Source organism: Sceloporus occidentalis, unplaced genomic scaffold (assembly GCF_023333645.1).
Source record: "Sceloporus occidentalis isolate IW3139 unplaced genomic scaffold, rSceOcc1.0.p SCAF_2, whole genome shotgun sequence".
Taxonomy (NCBI): Eukaryota; Metazoa; Chordata; class Lepidosauria; order Squamata; family Phrynosomatidae; genus Sceloporus; species Sceloporus occidentalis.
In genome coordinates, this window is record NW_028316982.1 from 163,816,419 (window position 1) to 163,836,637 (window position 20,219).

General features: G+C 39.9%; 1 protein-coding gene across 5 annotated transcripts in view; it reads left to right on the forward strand.

The window, feature by feature from the left end:
• Positions 1-20,219, forward strand: part of LOC149319212 (phospholipid-transporting ATPase IH) — a 151,919-nt gene that overhangs the window by 66,461 nt on the left and 65,239 nt on the right. For all 5 annotated transcript variants that reach the window (XM_089511299.1, XM_089511300.1, XM_089511302.1 and 2 more), the window contains exons 3-6: positions 5,602-5,691; positions 9,025-9,105; positions 10,962-11,069; positions 17,756-17,884. In XM_089511299.1, coding sequence (XP_089367425.1) covers positions 5,602-5,691; positions 9,025-9,105; positions 10,962-11,069; positions 17,756-17,884 — 408 coding nt within the window. The remainder of the gene's footprint in view (positions 1-5,601; positions 5,692-9,024; positions 9,106-10,961; positions 11,070-17,755; positions 17,885-20,219) is intronic.

Genomic DNA, 20,219 nt, shown 5'->3' on the forward strand with positions numbered 1-20,219 from the left:
GGTAGCTGGTTTTTGGTGGTTCTTTTGGCAAAAATCAATTCTGATGCGATTCCTAACAGTGGGAACGCCAGATCAGAATCGATTTTTTTAAAAGGGGAGGGACAAATGGCAGAGGTGGGTGTGTCGTCCATCCCCAGAGATGTAACACACATAGCCAGTGCCACCTTTTTGGGTCCTTTTTTAAAAAAAAAAAAAACAAGTACTTCTAGAAACAAGTAGCTGCTAAGCCATTCTACCAATTTTGCAATTAGTTTTTTTTTTAAAAAAACAGTCTCCCCCTCCTCCTCCTCTTCCTCCTCCTCCCGACTCCATTCCCCAGTATCCACGCTCCCTCCGCCTGAACTTGTCTCCATTCCCCTCCTACTACTCCTCTATTTTCGGTGGCGATTCAGGCAGGGGAGGGATGGAGGGAGGGACTGGGAGAGCTGGTGGCGGGTGCCATCTCTGCCCTCCCAGGCACTTCCTCCTCCGACCCACAGTGCTACCGGCCTCCAGCCGGGCACCCACAGGGCGATGCACCGCTGCCTCTGGAGCATGTCCAGGGCCGAGAGGTCCTCCCCCGGAATAGCTAGCACCGCACGCACTCCGGAGCAGCGAGAGGGGTCTGGCCCGGCAGAGACAGAGAAAGGGCTCCCCGCCTGCTCCCCACCCACATCCTGAGTCCCACCCAGGGTTCCAATCTTCACTGAGCCACCCACTTCCCTTGGGCAAGTCACACACTCTCAGCCTCAGATCCAACCTGGGAAGGGGCTGGGGGGAGGGAGTGCAGAGGCCGGGGGAGGAGCCAAAGCCAGGCTGGGGAACAGGAGCCAACAAATGGGGACGAACGTCCATGCCAAAAAGCAGTGATTCCAAAAGGTCCCCATTCATATGTGGATGAGGGACTTTTTAGAATCGATTTGGCATAGCGAAACAGAGCCGGATCAAGATTTGGATCTTTCAGTAAGTGGGAAAGACCCCTAAGTGTCAAACCAAGTCCATTTATATGTCCAGCCTGGGGTGTAATAATTCTGTTTCCCAATTTGAAATTTTCCTTCAGCCCCCAAATTTCTAGTACTACAGTGAGTGAGACATAGATCATAATTCCTATCTAGAACTCTTGCACGTTCTGTTTTTGCATTTCTCTGCTAATCTTGCCTATCCCTTTTGTTTGGGTGCCTGAACCATATTTCTATATACTCAACTGAAGTTTTCTGTTACTACAGAAATAGAAATATGGGGACTGAGGGACAATTTGCTGGGGGGCGGGGGCAGATTTCTTATTGGGTGGCAATTCCCCCATTTGTCCAGCTTCCCAATAGTCCATTTTACCTTTTTGAAGTTACTGAATTCAAAATATGTTTATAATTGATACAGGTACAATTCACTGCCAAACTTGCATTTATTCTGTAAGCAAAAAGTATGATTTCTGTATTTGGTAGCATTTATTTCTCTTTGGTTAGATGCATACATGTCTGCGCTTTCACACACTAACCTAAAGTTATGATCCTCACAGTTTCAGGAAGGGGCATGATCAACATCCAAATAGATGGTATACAATGAATTCCAATGACAGTGGCCTTGCCCCATTGTCACAATACAAGGAATCCACCTATGTTGGCTGTTGCTCTTAATCTCTTGAAAATTCAATTTTTATTTCTATTTTTGTTCGTTGTCTTCTCAAGGAAAAGCTGTCAGGTGGCGTAAGGACAAAGATTTCCAAGCCATTAAAAACCACTAAGAACCATTAAGGCCTTCTCATGCTACACATCTGATACCCAATCAATTTGATTAGGCAAAACCATACTATTGGCCCATGCATGCTTATTGCAACAACCAAGTTCATATCAATCTTTCTTGTTTATTCATTTATTATTCTTATATGTAATATTATATCCTATTAACTATATTTGAAAGCACTTTGGATTTTTATCTGAGAAGAAAATTGATATCAGCACTTTACTTTGCCTGCTTCTGACAGAAAATCATGCCGGAAGAGCTGTCTGATTGTGTTACTGGTTCAACATTTAGTGGAAATGTCACTTGCAGGTCGCATTAGATCTCACTTCCTTAGAGGCATGCCAGTGATGCCAGCTAGCTTTAGATGGAATATTAATAACTGTTTTTTGGAATCTTGTTGCATGTGTTCATATGATATTGACAGATGTCACTGCATTGTAAACCCAGCACTTAAATTGCTGAAGTACTGCTGTTGCTGCAGAAAAGTAAATACAGATGCAGTGGTAGCTGGAGACAGCAAGGTCAACTGAGCAGTAGATCCACTCTGGGTTTTAGCCTAAACTTCAAAATAAGCTGCCCATGGTGCTGAATATATTTTGGGGATGGGTTCATCAGCTTGGAATATGGGATGCAGTGGCTCAGTGGTTAAAAAACTAACTTATAATTGCAAGATCAGCATGTCAGCAATTCGAGACCCAAGCGCCACGTGATGTGGTGACCTTCTGTCACTAGTCCCAGCTTCTGCCAACCTAGCAGTTTGAAATCATGTAAATGTGCAAGAAGACAAATAGGTACCACGTCGGTGAGAAGGTAACAGTATTCCGTGCAGTCATGCTGGCCACATGACCATGAGATTATCTTTGACAATGCTGGCTCTTTCAGTTTAGTAATGGAGATGAGCACCACCTTAAGTCAGACACAACAGACAATCCTGTCAAGGGAATACCTTTACCTTTAACTTCATTGGCTTGGAAAGCTCCTTTAAAGTTTGAATTAAAACCCAGAAAGGATTCACTGTCCAACTGGTATAAGGACCACCATCCCTCACTGGTAACAGGGTATAATACTTATTATGGGACATAGTAACTAAAAGTCATCCAAGGCCAATATAAAGCTAAGGCAAATATCCCAGTGGTACTAAAATGTTTTATCCTTGGGACCTCCCTTTGCAGACATCTCACAACCACCCCACTCCACGGAGCATATGAATAAGAATATTTTGTTTATTTAGTGTGTGTATTTTTATATGGACATTTATGTATATTCATATTTTAACATTTTATAAGGAAATAACATCATTCAAATTAGAACAGTTTTATTTAAGTCAATTCAATATTTAACTCAATGTATCTATCAATTTTACGCATAAAAAAGTTTAGGAAGAGGAGGAGGGATCAGGGTCTCACAAGTCTTGCACATCGCTTGAGCAACTCTGTGCCGCCGCCCCGCCCCCGAGATCCCACCTCACCATTTGAGAACCACTGCTCTACCCTAATCCTTTACAGTCATACAATCTGTCCGTAGGAAGTCTGGTATAATAGTCAAACAGCTGTCCCCTTGCCATGGGGTTGCTAAAAGGTCCCCAATCTCATAATGTTACATTTCTACAATAGAAAAATGAAATCAAAGGTGGGTCCATTTGAATTGCCACTCTATTCATCCAGTTCTCTCAACATCACCAATCTTAAAGGCAGCTGGCTTAGGCAGAAGTTTTGGGTCTCCTAAAAGTGCAGCAAACAGGTAGTTACTTACAGCATCATCCAAAATCCACAAAACAGTGATACTTTTATTGGGCCAACCAAAATGCACATTACCCAAGTTGCAAGCTTTCAAAGCTCCGCTGGCTTTTCCATTAGGCAAAACTGTTAAAAATGATACAGGAAAAAGAAAGAAAAAAATTATGATGTTAATCATAGCCCTGGATTTGGTCATGCTCAGTTCAAATGGTGCAGAAGGGTATTCATGCAGGTGGACTCTTCCTCCTTCTGGTCATGTGGGTACTGAGAGATTCAGTCCAGGAAAGAAACTTTAAATTCCATTAACAAGACGAAAAGCTACTGCCTTTGAAACCCAGTTTGTGTTAGTTATTTAATTATTTTTAGTATTATTGATGGGAGAGGTGCTTGAGGGATTATCTGCCTCTTGTGTCAAAATCACTTGGGCTGGCTTTGGAAACAATGTGTTTCAGTGGAGGGAAGATTGCTACTCTGCTTCTGGCCAGCCCTGCCTCACCAGTAGGATATCAGGAATCCCTCCTTAGCTATGTGAAAGTTATGACACTCTTTTCTCCAAAAACATGTCTTCCACCCAACTGTCAATCTGTTTCATTATTTGTTTGTTTCAAGAGCTGATGTGGTTAATTTCAAGCCCACTGAATTGGACTGCCAATAATAATAATAATAATAATAATAATAATAATAATAATAATGTTTATTTATATACCGCTTTTCCAAATTAGATCAAAGCGGTGTACAACAGGAAGTACAATACAAAGTCAAATTAAAACATAACAGGCCTCTCTCCCCCTCAAGATGGTGGTCAGAAGGAGGGCTCTTAGTCTTTCAGGCCAGGCCTCTCTCCCCCTCAAGATGGTGGTCGGAAGGAGGGCTCTTAGTCTTTCAGGCTAGGCCTCTCTCCCTCTCAAGATGGTGGTCGGAAGGAGGGCTTTTTCTTCTTTCAGGCAGGCAGTTGGAGCTAGCCTGCCTCTCTCTCCCCAAGATGGTGGACTGGGCCGTTCAAATTTGACCCACAGATTTCTTCCAACCCTTTTTTCAAGTTCCTAAAATAAGAGGCACCGCCAAACAGAGGAGCGTGAACTCTATTCCTTTCAAAAAATTGTTATATATGATATGTAGAGTTGCCTAATAGAGAGCCAATGTAGCGTAGTGGTTTGAGCTTGGACTCTGGAGACCATGCTTCGATTCTCTGCTTGGCCATGAAACTCACTGAGAGACCTTGGGCAAGTCACACTCTCTCAGCCTCATAGGATAGCAATGGCAAACCCCCTCTGAGCAAACCTTCCCAAGAAACTCCATGATAGGTTCAGCTTAGGGTCACTATGGCCTCAAACAGATGGGGCAAAAGGAGTGGTCAGAGGTGTAGCATTTAGATGATGCATGCCCACTCCAACTGGCATGGGATCTTGGTGATTGACGCACCCAGCCCCAAACTGGGCTGCCATGGTGGTCCCGAATGGGATGCCAGCAAAGAGCAGACTTTGGCCCAAATCATACAGACAGTAAAATGCGACTTCTGCCTGCTCTGGGGTTGTGGCATTTAGACAACGCATGCCCCCAGAGTGGCCAGAAGCCACGTGGAGACCATGCTCAGCCAGGGAAAGCCAGCTGCAAAAGGAGGGGACAAAGTCTGCTCTTTGCCAGCATCCTGTTTGGGACTGTGCCGGCAGCCTGGATTGGGACCAGGACTGTGTGGTCATTGCGGTCCTGCGCCAATCAGGCTGGGAGCAGCCTGTGGTCGCTCCTTTTGCCCTGTCTGTTTGAGGCCTGTGTCCACTCCTTTTGCCACAGCTCGCTTTTCTAGTCCAGGCACACTGTGCGGCTTGCGGCCACTCTGGGGTCATGTGTCATCTAAATGCCACAACCCCAGAGCAGCCAGAAGCTTCACTTTACTGCCCATCTGTTTCAGAAATGACTTGAAAGCACACAATAACAATAGTATATAGTATGCTCTGTCAAAGACACATGCAAAGTTATATCATGACAGCCCTTTGCAAATCAGAATAGAAGAGTGCATAACCTTTCTCTTGGCTAAGATCTATATGCAACTTCCTTTGCTTTTTCATCATTATTCCCAAAGTATGTCATACAATATTTGTAAATATAACAGATTATCACAAACTCACACACTTTCTCTTTCTTTTAGTACACTTTTTGGAACTTTGTGCCGAAGAATTTATTTGAGCAGTTTCGAAGGATAGCAAACTTTTATTTCCTCATCATTTTTCTTGTACAGGTAAGGGATATCTGTTTCTTTAGTTCTACTTTTTTTAAGAAAGGAAAAGAAAATATTATACATGCCACCATTAAAATTAAAAGTGCCAGTCTTTGATTAGATATTGTTTAATTGGTGGAAAAGGCAACGAAGGCCCGTTTTGCACGGGTGTAAAGTACGTCCCCAGGACGTACTAGGGTTAGGAAAGGGCATGCTTTACGCACGCCCCTAACCATAGTATTTCCTGGGGATGTACAAAATGGCAGTGCCTGTTCTACACGGGTGCTGCCATCTTGACGTAGCAGACACTTAGTGTCCGCACAGTACATGGCGCTAATGACACAGCGAGTGCGCCATTGGTGCCTTGTGGCGTCATTAGCACGCCGCAACAAGAAGTGCCATTTTGGCGCTTCTCTTTTGCAGTGCCAGGGAGCCTCGTGGTTTGGCTGCTGGGGCTCCTCGGCTAATGGCGCTGCGGCAGACCACCACTTTCAGGCAGCCTGTAACGTGCCTACGATTTGACAGAAAGACTTCTCACAAGAGAAAGATGGAATTTTAGAAACCTCAATAGGGAGTAAATTTTGGCAGCAATGACTAAACTGTTAAGGAAAAAGCAACATGGGACATACAGTGAATGAAATAAAACTTGTATGTGAGAGTCAGGGTGACTCAGCAGAAGCAAATTAAGAGCCACACAGGTGTAAAAGATAAAGGAATTAACAAGTCCTGAATGCCAAGGACAGAAATGCAAAGTGGATAATTGAACACACCTGAGAATTGTTAAGTGGTCAAGGCTGAGATGATGAAATCATCAATTCTGGGTAGAAACAAGAGAACCAATGAGAATGGATGTACACGCCCACTGGGTGGATACTGACAAGAGTGGGTGGTATGATCCAAGGACTATAATAATGGCAATGATTCCTAATGTATTTTGTGGGTAATAGCAGTGGGTAGTAGGAGTGAGGAGTATTGTTGTGTTGGATAGTTTTGGAGCTGTATATAGTAGAATAAAGTAGACCTTTTATATAAGACTACTGAGTTGTCTGGTGTCTTGAGTGAAGATACAAGAGCCAGCTGGATCCTGAAGAAGTGGGAAGACTTCTGTGGAAGCAAGAGTGAAAAGGCTTGGAGAGTTTGTCAGGGTCTTCAGCCTATTCTCTGTAACTCTGCTGCTTTAGAGCAAAGCTTTAACCACTGGCCAAAACTGGTCAGTGCCGGTGCGCAACAAGGTGGTGAGTTCGAGCCAGAGGTGAAGAGCTACAACTCCCATCATCCCTGACAGTAAAATCTTCTATGTGCATAACTAAACCTGATTGCCTGATAATATCAATTGGGAAGAATACCCTAATGTAATTTATTTAATTCAATTTGTTTAATTTACTCTCAGTTAAAGTCTCTGTGATTAAACTATAAGGTGATACAAATACATTAGCAAACCATATGGAAATAATTGTATTTATATAATGCAACATTCCATGGACAATAAATACTTCAGCTAGATGTTAAAGGGTATTTCACTGCAAGTTCAGCAGAAGTAAATATTTTTATGACCATTTTCATGCGTTAGTTGTAGTTTCAAGCCATAGTGGTACTATTTCTGTCATGATTAGTTTCAACTCCTTTTTGAATGTACACTCAGTGGTCAACCAGATTTGCTTCTGCATAACATGTGGTATAGAGATGGGGAATGTCTGGACTTCCTTTTGTTGTTGGACTGCAACTCCTATCCAAGATCTACACATTATCTTTGGACCTTCTACAAACTTGTAACATGGGCCTCCTCCCCCAACTGACTCGCAATCCCTCATTCCATGCATACAATCTCACAAAAAAATAAAATTTAATTCTGAAATTAGTGTTGTGTTCCCTATGTTTCTGAAAAACATCTAACTCTGTAAAGGGGCTTGAGAGTTCTCCATGATTACTGTTTGGTAACTTTTTGCTTATTAATAAAAGGGCTATCCTGCCAGTATCTTCATTTTTATTTTTTGACTGTGAATGCAAACATTAGGTCAATGAACTTTGTTGACCAACCATGAAATAACGAGACCAGACACAAATAAGTAGATTAAAGAAGGGTTATTTTATTGACCAAAAATCCCATTTAACTGTTTGTGGCCTGGGAGTAAGCAAATTAATAAACAAAGGGGGAGAAATCTGGTGCAAGTCCAGCTGAGACCAGCTATCCCTTGGGTGAAACACCAGACACCAAGGGCAATGCAAAGGGCATTCATTGCTATCTCGGCAACTCATCTTTGGTAGGTTAAAACCTGGAGATCTCCATCCCAAGTCATTAAACTTTGTAAGAGGGAGTAAACTCCAGATCAGCCCCAAGGGCAGTCTCCTTCCCACACATCCTAGTTGCTTACCCTGTGGAGGCAGTTCTAGAGACCAATCTTCTAGAACAATGATGTGCCAAAGTGTACACCGATCTAAAACTCTTTCACAGGAGAAAAAGCCTCAGGAGTATCAGATGGATACTTGTGAGGTTTAGAATCTTCTTTCAGCTCTCCAGGCTCTAGTGGTATTTTAGAATCGAATGGGATGTAAAACAGTTATTGTTGATTTCTTTGAATTTTTGCTCTAGAGCATGTATAGCTGAGTCACCAAAGCTGTGACTGTAAGTACATTAGACACTTTCTCAGTGACCTGCAAATCCTACCACAAAAAGCAAAAGTGTTTGGTCCTGCTGTCATGTTGTGCTTTGCTTCACCTTTCCCACCAGGGATCCCTGCCAAGAAGCTCTGGTACTTGTAGATCTTGATATAATACACAGGAAAACAAGGGTGGATTATTATGACCACTTTTAAAAAGAAAACCTCAAAACTCAATTTCATATTTGTCAAACACTATGAAAACTGTGCATCTACAAATACAAAGATTTTTCTAATACAAAATTAGAATGGGGAACACATCCAGCCAGAAAAGAACCAAGTTCTTTTTTAATTTACTTTCCTGTTCTGTGTAATTTATCTGAGGGGCAATGTTGTTGGATTCTGCGTGCTTTTATTGTAGCAAAAAGACATATATGCCAAGGCTGGAAAGATAACCATTCACCATCTATCATACAGTGTTCAGAATATTTTACTGTTTTAGCTGCTGATTTAGCTATATACGGATATATTTTTATAGATGTCAATTATAAGAAAATGCATTTTTGAAAATATAGTCAGCATACATTAATGTATATGTCTAGTGCTTGTTCATATCGTATGCATTTCTCCCCATCTTTGTTTCTTTTTCTTTTTTATTTGTTTCTCTTTTTTATCACATTTTAAAAACTCAATGGTTGTTTTTTTAATTGTAAAAACTGTTATGTTAAAAATTGTATGGAAATTTTCTGTTTTCTAGTTAATCATTGACACACCAACTAGTCCAGTGACAAGTGGGCTTCCACTTTTCTTTGTCATCACTGTAACATCTATAAAACAGGTAAGAAGCTTGCCTGTCAGGTATAAAAAGGGTATAATCTTTCCCCTTGTTTATGTATAACCTGGAGTTTTTGATTCTCAGCATTGACAGTATTAATTCAATTTATTTCTCCTTTTGCAATCTTTGACTCTTGTCTTCAAGTAATTTTGGCTTGTTTTTGTTTAGTGCATCTCCAGTTTAATGTAATGTAATTCATTCATCTCATTTACTTTCCATTCTTCTTCCAAGCAATTCAAGAAGTTACCATTTTTATTTTTAAAATGTCACAGTTAGGCTGGGAGACTGTGACTTGTAAAATTATCTTACACTGGGTAATGACTTGTTTTCATTTCCTAAAATCTAAAATGCTCATTCCCACTAGATCTGCTTTGCAACATGCCTGTTGATTTTTAGAACAAGTGTGGTAAGTGGGATGCCAAGGTTGAACTAAGATATTTTCTAGCCTGAAGTAAAGGACAAGAGGGTGGCTTTCTCAAGGCTGACCAAACTGATAGTTGAATCTTTCATCAACGCTTTGACAAGTGATATCATCTTTTACCCACCTCTAAGCAGCAGGCTAGCTTAGGAGGTACAAGAGAGGCAGCTTGACATCTATTCTATGCCTTTCAGCATCTTACCTCTGCTTCCCCGCTGGACTCTGCACTTGCTGCCTCACTATGCCTAATTATGAGTCTGTTTCCTGCTTACCAGAAGAAGGCAATGGCAAACCACCTCTGAACAAATCCTGCCAAGAAAACCCCATGATAGGGTCACCTTAGTGTTGCAATAAAGGACACAAAAACAATTTCCCTGTAATTGGGGGGATAAAACATTTTAAGTTAAAGTACAGTATATAAAAAGAGCCAGTTTGGTGTAGTGATTTGATATTGTTAGGCTGCAGCTGCCATAATACTCACTTATTGGCTTTGATAGCTGTGGTTAATACATTATACTGCTTTCCTCAATACTGAAAATGCAGAGATAAGTAAATCTCATGTTAGAAAAACGTGTTTTCCCCCAAGTTTATTTTCTGATGATGTGCTTTTGACACATATGAACATGCTGTCTTAGAACAGAAATTGCACCAGATTTTTAGACCAATTTTGTAGGTGTCTTAACAATTTATTGTCACTGTAGGAAAAAAAAACATTTCATAGATGGCAAAGAATATTCTGTCTAATGTTCCCTCTTTTTTTTTTTAAAAAAAAGGTCATTAATAAGATGTTGATGCTACAATAACAGCAACAAACACTTTTACAATCAGTGGAGGAAACAGAAGATATAATAACATTACTATGTTTCAAATGAGGAAACAGATCAAAAAAGGATATAAACAGAAATTATATGGGGTTCATGAAGACCAGACGGGACCACTCATGTTTTCTGAAGCACTATTTGTTCCTCTCTTGTTTTCCTGTCCTCCCTGCAACATACACTTTTATATTACGATTTCTCTAATTACATTGTGCATGTCTAATAGGACAAATGATAAAGGGATTATTTTTCATTGGAATTCTTTTTAAAATTAAATTTTATTATACAAGCTTAAAATATTCCAATACATTCCAAATTATCAAAAATAACAAAAAAATATACAGTACATTCAGTTACAAAAATATACAAGTGTATAATCTAAACATTTACTAACAAACATTCTAATATTCTTCCAACTTTCCTTTCCTTTCCTATCCCCTTCTTCATCTTCATTTCTAAATTCATCTTCAGTGTCCTTCCAAATCTCCTCTCTATTTTCTTTCTAGCTCCAAATCCTCTTCTCTTACCATCTCTCTTTCCCCTCCTCCTCTTCCTCTCACACACATCCTCTCACCTTCTTCTCACATTGGAATTCTTAATATTCAGTTGCCTGTTTCATTTAGGGCTATGAAGATTGGCTTCGTCATAAAGCTGACAAGGCAATGAACCAGTGTCCTGTTCACTTCATTCGACATGGCAAACTGGTTAGGAAGCAGAGTCGCAAATTAAGAGTAAGTGTCACACATCAATAAATATATTTCTTGATTGGCCTTTCTTGATATGTGTATGGTAGTCAGAGACAGTATTAATAGTTGCAGTGTACGTTCAATTACATTATTTAAATTATATTGTCATAAAACAAGCTCTTGGTGAGTGAAATCAGTTGGTTTTACTGTATTGTAATATGAAACCTTAAGCTTCTCTGAAGATGCCAGCTACAGATGCTGGCAAAACGTCAGGAAGAAACCTTTCTGGAACATGGCCACATAGCCCAAAAAACACACAAAAAAAACTATGGATGCTGGCCATGAAAGCATGCGACTTTACAAACCTTAAGCTCTTTGAACTGTTGGTATATTGCAGACCTTCTCTTACTGGATACTTGAGCTATTCTAGTAGTTCTCTATAGTCAAGAACTTCCTAGACTAGCTGTTACCTCCAGCAGCAAAATATGGAATTCTTTTATTGTTGCATCAATTAGCTATCTTCCTGTCACATAAAACAAAAAATCCCACCTAAGCAGATAAGCTGTGGCTGAACTGAGCTGATGATGAATCAAGTGAGAGCTTTGCCCCAGGAAGTGGATTAAGAAGTGGTTTAAGGAACAGCTAATTTCAGATCTCTCCTTGTGTTTGGAAGTGGATGGTCTGTACAGCTCCCAGAATAATCCCAGAATTACTTTTCAATGCTCTGCCTGCTAAACAATAGGCTACCACATTCAGCATTATATCCACCCTCTGTATAATAAGGCAGCTAGAGGAGGTGCTGTGAGGAGGAAGGGATAGGTAGGGAAGTCTGATTCTGCCAGTTCAGGTTTTTCCCCAAGTAAATCAGAATCCAGGCCATTATGTTAGGTGGTAAATGTTAGATTTTCAGGCAAGTCAGCCCTCAGGAAAACAAAACCTCATTATAGATTTTTATCATAGCTCTTACATATGGGATGGCCAACTAACAAACCTTCAAAAATGTCTATCCTTGTTTTGTTAAAAAGTAAAGTGTTTGATGAAAAATTCCATGCAGGAATTAGTACCTTTCAGTTCTGTTGTTTATAACATATGACAATCTAACTATACATCTGAATCTCCAGAGTCATGGGCCATTTGGGTGCCTGGGGTATAAAAGGGAAGGAGTAGAAAATAGTAATAAACTAAGTGAGTCACAAATTGCTGAGGAGCGAGGTATAAATACTCTAAATAAATAAAAAATGTATTCCAAAACCTGTTGACACTCACAGTTTTTGATGATAGAATACCCATATATGTACACATTTTTAAAGCCACCATATAGAATTAGTTCTTCTTGCTTTGGGTGGCTTCCACTTGCACTGTCATTAAGGATTTGTAAAAACGTTGAGAATGAGGCATCTGACAAAAAGGATTTGAGGGAAGTGCAAACATGCACACATACACTCACAAAACCCAGTATGGGATTCTTCCAACCAGTAATTTTGCTCTGTAATTCAGACTTTGAATCTCCTGAAAGATATTGAACTGGTATTCAAGAGTTGTGTGTGTTCCCTGAAAAAGGTGATCTAACTGTGAACTCTTCCCTGTTCTTCCTTTGTTCTTTCATAATGATTCCTTATCATAATAAGCCAAAGGGGCTTGTTATCTAGAACTGCTGTGATATGAAAACTAATGTATATAGATTGAATGCTCCTGTGGGATCTGGAATAATGCAAGAAGAGTGTGTATATGTGTGTGTAAATTCTCTCTGATGGTATAAAGTCAGGTTTCTAAACTAAATGAAAAAAGGCCCCATTGTGTGTGGGATGAGAGAGAGATTTTTCACCATGACAAGATGGAACCTGAATGGGAACCTGCCAGCTTGCCACATTTTATGGTGCTTATGTCATCATGGTCATTATGGGGTTTTTCATAAGATACAAGCTCACCTGAACATGGGCTGTTAAGACTATGTATCTTATAACCATTGTCTCTCCTGTCCCTACTTGCATATTTTAAAACAACAACAGGTAAAAGCAGTATTCAAGTCCTAGTGCATATAAACAGAAATAATTTTCTGTGCTAGGTTTCCCACATGCTCATTCACTCACAATTCAAACCTGTTTGTTGCTGTTCCCATTGTAATATCTGTATAAAATATGCCATCTGCTTTACTATGTACATTTAATAGGGAGAAAGTTCTTTTGAACACAGTGTGAATTATTTCTGACTAAACCTGTGTGAGACTAATTTAAGGAGAGGTTCAAAGTTAATCAGTTCCTAGATGCTAAGAGCATGTTCTGCTATACATTACAGAACGTTGATCCCCTCTTATTCCTGCTGAGAGCAATTAAAAAAAAACAAAGTGTAAATTATGGTTACCACAGAGTGGCTCATTCAAGTTTGCACACACAGGAATTATTATAGTATGATGAGTTTTCCATATTCAGTAATCCATTGCACATAACAAGCAGCTTACCTCATAACACCAAAATGAGTTGTGGGAGAGGGGAGAAATTGCCTGATCTCAATTGTGAGCCACTTCACCAAATTGCTCACCTGCATAGTGACAGTTACGATATAGTCCTGCAGAACCTTACAGTTTAGCAAATTTATTATTTTGTGTAGTATCGGCTATCTCTACTAACAACATTTTAATAATCTATCACTATTAATAATGATTAGTTACAATAATTAATAAGAAGCTGATAATCTATTAATAATAGCCTATAAATTATTAAATAATAATTAATAATAGTTTATCAGTGTTAATAATATTTTTGTGTGGCATATAGTTAGTTTCAGAAAACAGCGTGGAGAAAGCTTCATGTGCTCAGAGATGGCCAACTGTTTGTTTAGCATTTTTTTTTTAAAAAAAAAGCTCAATGTGTTTTGGCCTCAATGAAAAAAGGAACTTTCAAAAGAAATCACTGGAGTTGAAAACACTCTCCAAAACACAGGACCATACAGTATAAACAGAGTCTACAGCATTTCTTTAGATATACATAATCCAGATAGTATAATCAATCTCATCAGATTGCCTGAAATGTTAGTGGTGAGGAGGGGATATGGATATAGATACAGAGAAGAGAATAGGTAAATAGAGTAGGAGAGTGTGTCAAACATTTGTTTGTTTGTTTATAACATGTTTAAACTACCTTTTCACAAATCTCACAAAGACATTGGTTGATATAAATATTCATAAAAACAACAAAATCATGTCAAAGCATTAAAGCCATTTACTTTGAAACACGATATTGAAGAGATGTGTCTTAATTCCTTTCTGGCAAATGGAGAGACCTGCATTTTAGATCTGAAGGCAATGATAGAAAACTATATCATGTATCCCTGACAAACAGTCAGTATTACATGCTCTGGTAATGTCTTGCTTAGACTTCTGTAATGTGCTCTACATGGGGCTATCTTTGTACCAAGTTCGGAAGCTTAAATTGATCCAAAATGCTGCAGCCAGACTGGTCACGGGAACATCTAAATCAGACCATATCACTCCAATATTAAAATCTTTACATTGGCTGCCGATCAGCTTCCGGGTGCAATACTAAGTGTTGGTCATTCACTTTAGGATCCGAGGTACTTAAGGGAACGCCTCTCCCTACACAACCCACCCCACATTCTTAGAATATCAGGGAAGAAACTACTGGAATACACAAAAACCAGATTAGTTTCAACTTCCCATAAAGCTTTCACAACTGCAGTCCCTGAACTATGGAACAACTTGACGGAAGAGATCCGCCTTATTACTACACTGGAAGCCTTTAAGAAGGCACTTAAGATGGATCTCTTCTGACGGGCCTATCCATTTGATCTGCTATAATTAATCCTAAAGAACACCCCCACTTCCAACTCAATAGTATGGGAACAGACGACGATTGGATATTTTAATGATTGGTAGCAGTATTGCTGACCGTTTTATTGTTTGTATTTTAGATAACATTGTATTTGCATTTTGTATTGTTGAATTTTTTGCTGTAATCCCACCTCGATCTACAGGGAGAGGTGGGAAATATAAATAAAATTTATTATTATTATTATTATTATTATTATTATTATTATTTGGTATATCTATCTTGGTATGTCCATAACAACACAACCAGTCCCTCAGGTAGCTAACCTCTACAAAGGGCAAAGTTTTTAAACGTGAAAAGCAACACCTTAACCTGAGACTGGAAAACAAGTAACAGCCAAAGCTGATTGTCATGGTTATAGGGGTGATAAAATTATGTCAGTAAGCTAAGTTGCTGTATTTTGTGCCAGTGAAACTTTTGGAAGCCCTGTAGTTCAGGACCTACATAGAACAATTGTAATAGACTACCAGATCAGACTGATTCAAGATCAGTCACAGCTAGCACATGAGATGTAGCTGAGTAGTCACACACTCCTTTCACAACTGAAAAATCCAGGATCATGGTACAATCAATCAGTAACCCCAATCTGAGGTGCAGGGAGAGTGCAGCCTCTTCTAGAGCAGTCTGAATGCTGTCCCTGAGCCAGGCTTTGTACTTGACCACTGGCACGTTGTTCTTGCTGGGATTCAATCTCAGTTTATTGCCCTCATATGCTTTATTATTAAACTCATGCAATGTTTAAAGCTATCAACTTCTTCCTTTGACTTGGGTGACACAGAGAAGAAGAGCTTAGTTTCATTAGTCTATTGATGACACCTCACCTCAAAGCAAGCAGCGGTTTTGTGTATATTGGCGACAAGCCAGGATTCAATAGAACCACAAGGTGCTACTATATTCTTTGCTGTTTTGGCTAACACATCTACCCTTCTGGCAGTGCCTAACATATGACATACATATGAATGACTTAAAACAGGTGAAAATGTGTAGCGATATTGCATTTGCATCTAAAGATTTCTGCTAGTGTGCTGACTACCAGCGATATTTCATACAGGTTGGAAAAGCTTTGGACTACAGCTCCCAGTTAGCCCTGGCCAGCATGCCATGGAAATGTAGTTCAAAAAAGGATTTTTTCCCCCAAGCTCCAATTTAATATGCTTCATTTTTCTGCAACAAGATTTCCTAAACTACTATATGCACACTCACAAATATTCTACACTGATGTGATTCCGTAGAGAAGAGATTACTAGGAACACTAGTATATCTCCTGCTAGGTCACACCAATGATGCCTCTTTTCTAGCATCTTCTTTCCAATATTGGGCAGTCAGATAATTCAAGGAGGTTTAAAAAGAGAATCTGAAGGTTGCAGATCTTTCCTGTTGTTTGCCTTGTGTGCTATTCACTGCTCTGAACATGGAGATCTTTTTTACATTTTTTTTTTACTTCCATGGCTAGGAAGAAAATGATTGGTCTGAATGTAACGTTTGAGTGCTGGCTTATCCTTATGAATTATGCTGTTTATATTCTCCTGAATGTTGTTTTGTTGGCTAAATGGGTCAATGAGAAACCTCTGCCTACCAGATGATCCTTTCTCATGCCTCCAGAGAGTAGTCTGCATGTTGCTTTACTTCACAAAAGCATGAAAAATGAGTAAGGTTTTTGTAGAAATGTGTTCACATTTTTCATTCTGCTCTAGTTTAAACAGACCTTTTTTTAAATGAATCAGAAATCCATTGCCTAAATGTGGCCACTTTTTTTGAGAGAGAGAGAGAGAATGCTATGGAATAATATGATATGTGTCATTGCAGTTGTTCTGAACTGTGCTTTCTCTTTAAAAGCTTGGAATCTGAAAAATAAAAATTATTGACAGATTACTAAATGACTATCATTATAAATTACTAGCCAGTGGTGTAGTGGTTTGAGTGTTGGACTAGGGGGCTGAGCAGATAGGCCAGGATAGCACAGGCTAAGCCTGGCCTGGGTCCCAATCCAGATTATTCCCCAGACTGGCACCTGCTGCACCACCATAAACCTGCTACCACCGTGCAACCCTTACCTCCCTCCACTATTGCCGCTAGTGAGAAGACCCCTGTTACTACATCTGATGTGGAAATGGGGTTCCTGGCTGCAACCACAGGGCCAGGTGCCTCATTTCCATGTCAGACTTGGTGATGGGGTTTTTCTCATCAGTGGCAACAGCAGAAGGAGGTAGTGGGTGCATGGGTCCCTCTGGTCTGCCAGGGCTTGCCACAAAGTTTCCACAAAACCCATGCTAAGGCCTTTTTGACCCCAGGATCTGTGTCTGGTCTGCCCAAACTCAGCCTGGGGCTATGACCTGCTACTTTGAAATAGGATGACTTGAGGCTGGGGGAAATACAAGCCTTTTGGCCCATGTGGACAACCCCTAGGACTCTGGAGACCAGGGTTCCAATCCCCTCCCAGCTGTAGAAACTCACTGGGTTACCCTGGGCAAACACTCTCTCAGCCTCCAAGGAAGGCAAAGGCAAACCTCATCTGAACAAATCTTGCCTAAAAAAATCCTGTGAATGGGTAGCCATAAGTTGGAAATGATTTGAAGGCACAAAGCAACAACATCACTATAGATTAGTGGTAACATAGTCTATAAAAGTGTAGATTAATTCTTACTTCTTGTAGTTTATTTGTTTTTGTATATTTTGAATGAGCAGTTGATATCAACTCCCATTTTTACATCTCACTTTAGACTATTTGACCATATTGTAAATTGTATTTGTATGTAATACAAATATGTATATATAGGATTGCATCACAGATAACAGAAAGGAAGGTGGCAATGACAAAAGCGATCACTCCTAAGGTGAACTGCTTATACTTCTTTTTATTGTGATTTTTCCCGATGTCCTTTCTAGGTTGGAGATATTGTGATGGTAAAAGAAGATGAAACATTCCCCTGTGACTTAATACTGTTGTCAAGTAGTCGGGCAGATGGAACATGTTTTGTTACAACAGCAAGTTTGGACGGCGAGTCTAGCCACAAGGTAATAATCTCAGATCAAATGTCAGTATAAGGCCAAAGATAGACATCCTGTATTTATGTGACACTATGTAACTGCATCTTGTGAATGAACGGATCTCTATATTACTGTTAGAGTAATAGAGTGAGTGGCTTAAATTTCTTGATCCCTCAGTTAATTGAATCTCCCACCATCCTTCCCCCCAACCCCAGGTTGGCAATATTGTATGAGAAAAGGAATGTGATAGTTTACCCTTTGACTTTTTATTTTTATCAAGGACTAAAGACACAGTTTCTGTTTGAATATAAAATGTTAGATTTCAAATGCACTTGGCAAATAAGATTTGCACACCCTTTTTTTGTTTTGGGGGGTAGGTGGGGGGGGGGGCGTTTGGTCCTTGGGCAACAGTATCTACATGGCTCAGGTACACACTATTTGGCAGACCGTATCTCCTGGTATGAACTGGCCTGGACTCTGAGATCCTCCAGAGAAGCCCTTCTCTCTGTCCCAACACCATCTCAAACACAGTTGGTGGGGTTGCGAGGAAGGGCCTTCTCGGTGGCTGCCCCTAGACTCTGGAACTCCCTGCCCAGAGAGATCAGAATGGCTCCCTCCTTGATGGCCTTCCGCCAGCAGGTGAAGACCTACCTGTTCACACAGGCATTTAAGGAATTGCTATAAGGACAGGCTGGGAAGTTGGACCATTTTAAAAATTTGTTACAGCTTCCCCCCTCCTCTTACAGTTTTTTCTTTTAAAAATATGTTTTATTCTTTTAATAACTATCTGTTTTAATACTGTAATAATTTAATTCCTTTTTAATGTACATTTTATTTATTTATTTATTATGTTTCCAATTGTACTGTTTTTAATGCTGTGAAGCCGCTCTGAGTCTCAGTCCTGGGAAAAGAGCAGGATACAAATAAATATAATAAATTAATAATAAACAGTTGAATTTTGTGGAGTAACAAAGTAAATATATCCCAGGGCATTTACTCTTTAACAGAAAATTTGTTACCAGAGGCAGAAATAACTTGAAAGTAAAAGGGATAGGTTCCTGTACCCCCCCCCCCCCCACACACACACACAAAAGCAGGTCAATATGTTTCAGCAAATGTTTCATTTTTTAGCAAATAAAAACATTATAAATCTTCTTGAAACAACTTGAAGACTTCTTCCAAAATGCATCCAGAGATTACTTTTGCTTTCATCAGCCCCCACCTTTTTATTATTTCTATAGCCAAACATACAGGTGTGTGATTTTTTTTAACATGAAACATGAATTCTCCCTTTTTCTTTCTGTTTAGCTCTTCATACATGCTCAATAAGGGAGTTTAAGACAGATGCTTTTTACCTTGCCTGTAGTAACCAGGTGCACCCAGCTACAGCAGGACTGTCTAGAGCAAAATCCTTTTTTCCCTCAGCTCAAGCTTTATTGCATTGATTTTTGCCAAAACATTCCTCTAACCTGCTCGAAATGCTGATCCTAATGCTGCTAAAGTAAACCTCCAGCTAGATACAGGACCAGAAGGAAAAAGGGAGCTGGTTTGGTATAAAAATACTTTGTAAAAAGGTGCTTTAGTGTCAGAGGATTTGTTAACGAATATATGCCTATATAGCATAGGAGCCCTGATGGTGCAATGATTAAATGCATGTACTGCAGCCACTCACTCACAAACCACAAGATTGTGAGTTCAATACCAGCCAGGGGCTCAGAGTCGACTCAGCGTTGCATCCTTCCAAGGTTGCTAAAATGGGTACCCAGCTTGTTGAGGGCAATTATCTTACACATTGTACATCACCTGAGGAGTACTTAAGTGCACTGATCAGTGGTATAGCAATGCACTTGCTATTGCTACTTGCTATTGTTGTGTGTCTTCAAGTTGTTTCCAACATGGCAATCCTAAGGGCATGTTGGCCCAGAAAACCCTATCACAGGGTTTTCTGGGACTGAGTGTGTGTGATTCGCTCAAGATCTCCCTGTGGGTTTCCATGGCCAAGTTGAGAATTGAACTCTGATCTCTACAGTCTTAGTCCAGTGCTCAAACCACTACTCCACAGTAGCCTATCAAAACTCATTTACCTCAACTTTTGTGAGAATTAGGGTACAGGATTCCTGTGAAAATGTGAAAACCGTGAATACAGAATGCTACTTTTTATTTTTTTATTTTATTTTATTTTTTAACCTTAGAGAAGGCTTCTCTAGGCATTTCTAGGTCCTCCAGAGGACCTAGAAATGCTTAGACAGAATCCTGCCCCCAACATGTATAAGGCAGCGGCAGAGGTGGCATAAAATACAATAATCTGTGAATATTCAAATCCATGAATGCTTAACCTGCAGCTGAGGAGGGATAACTGTAG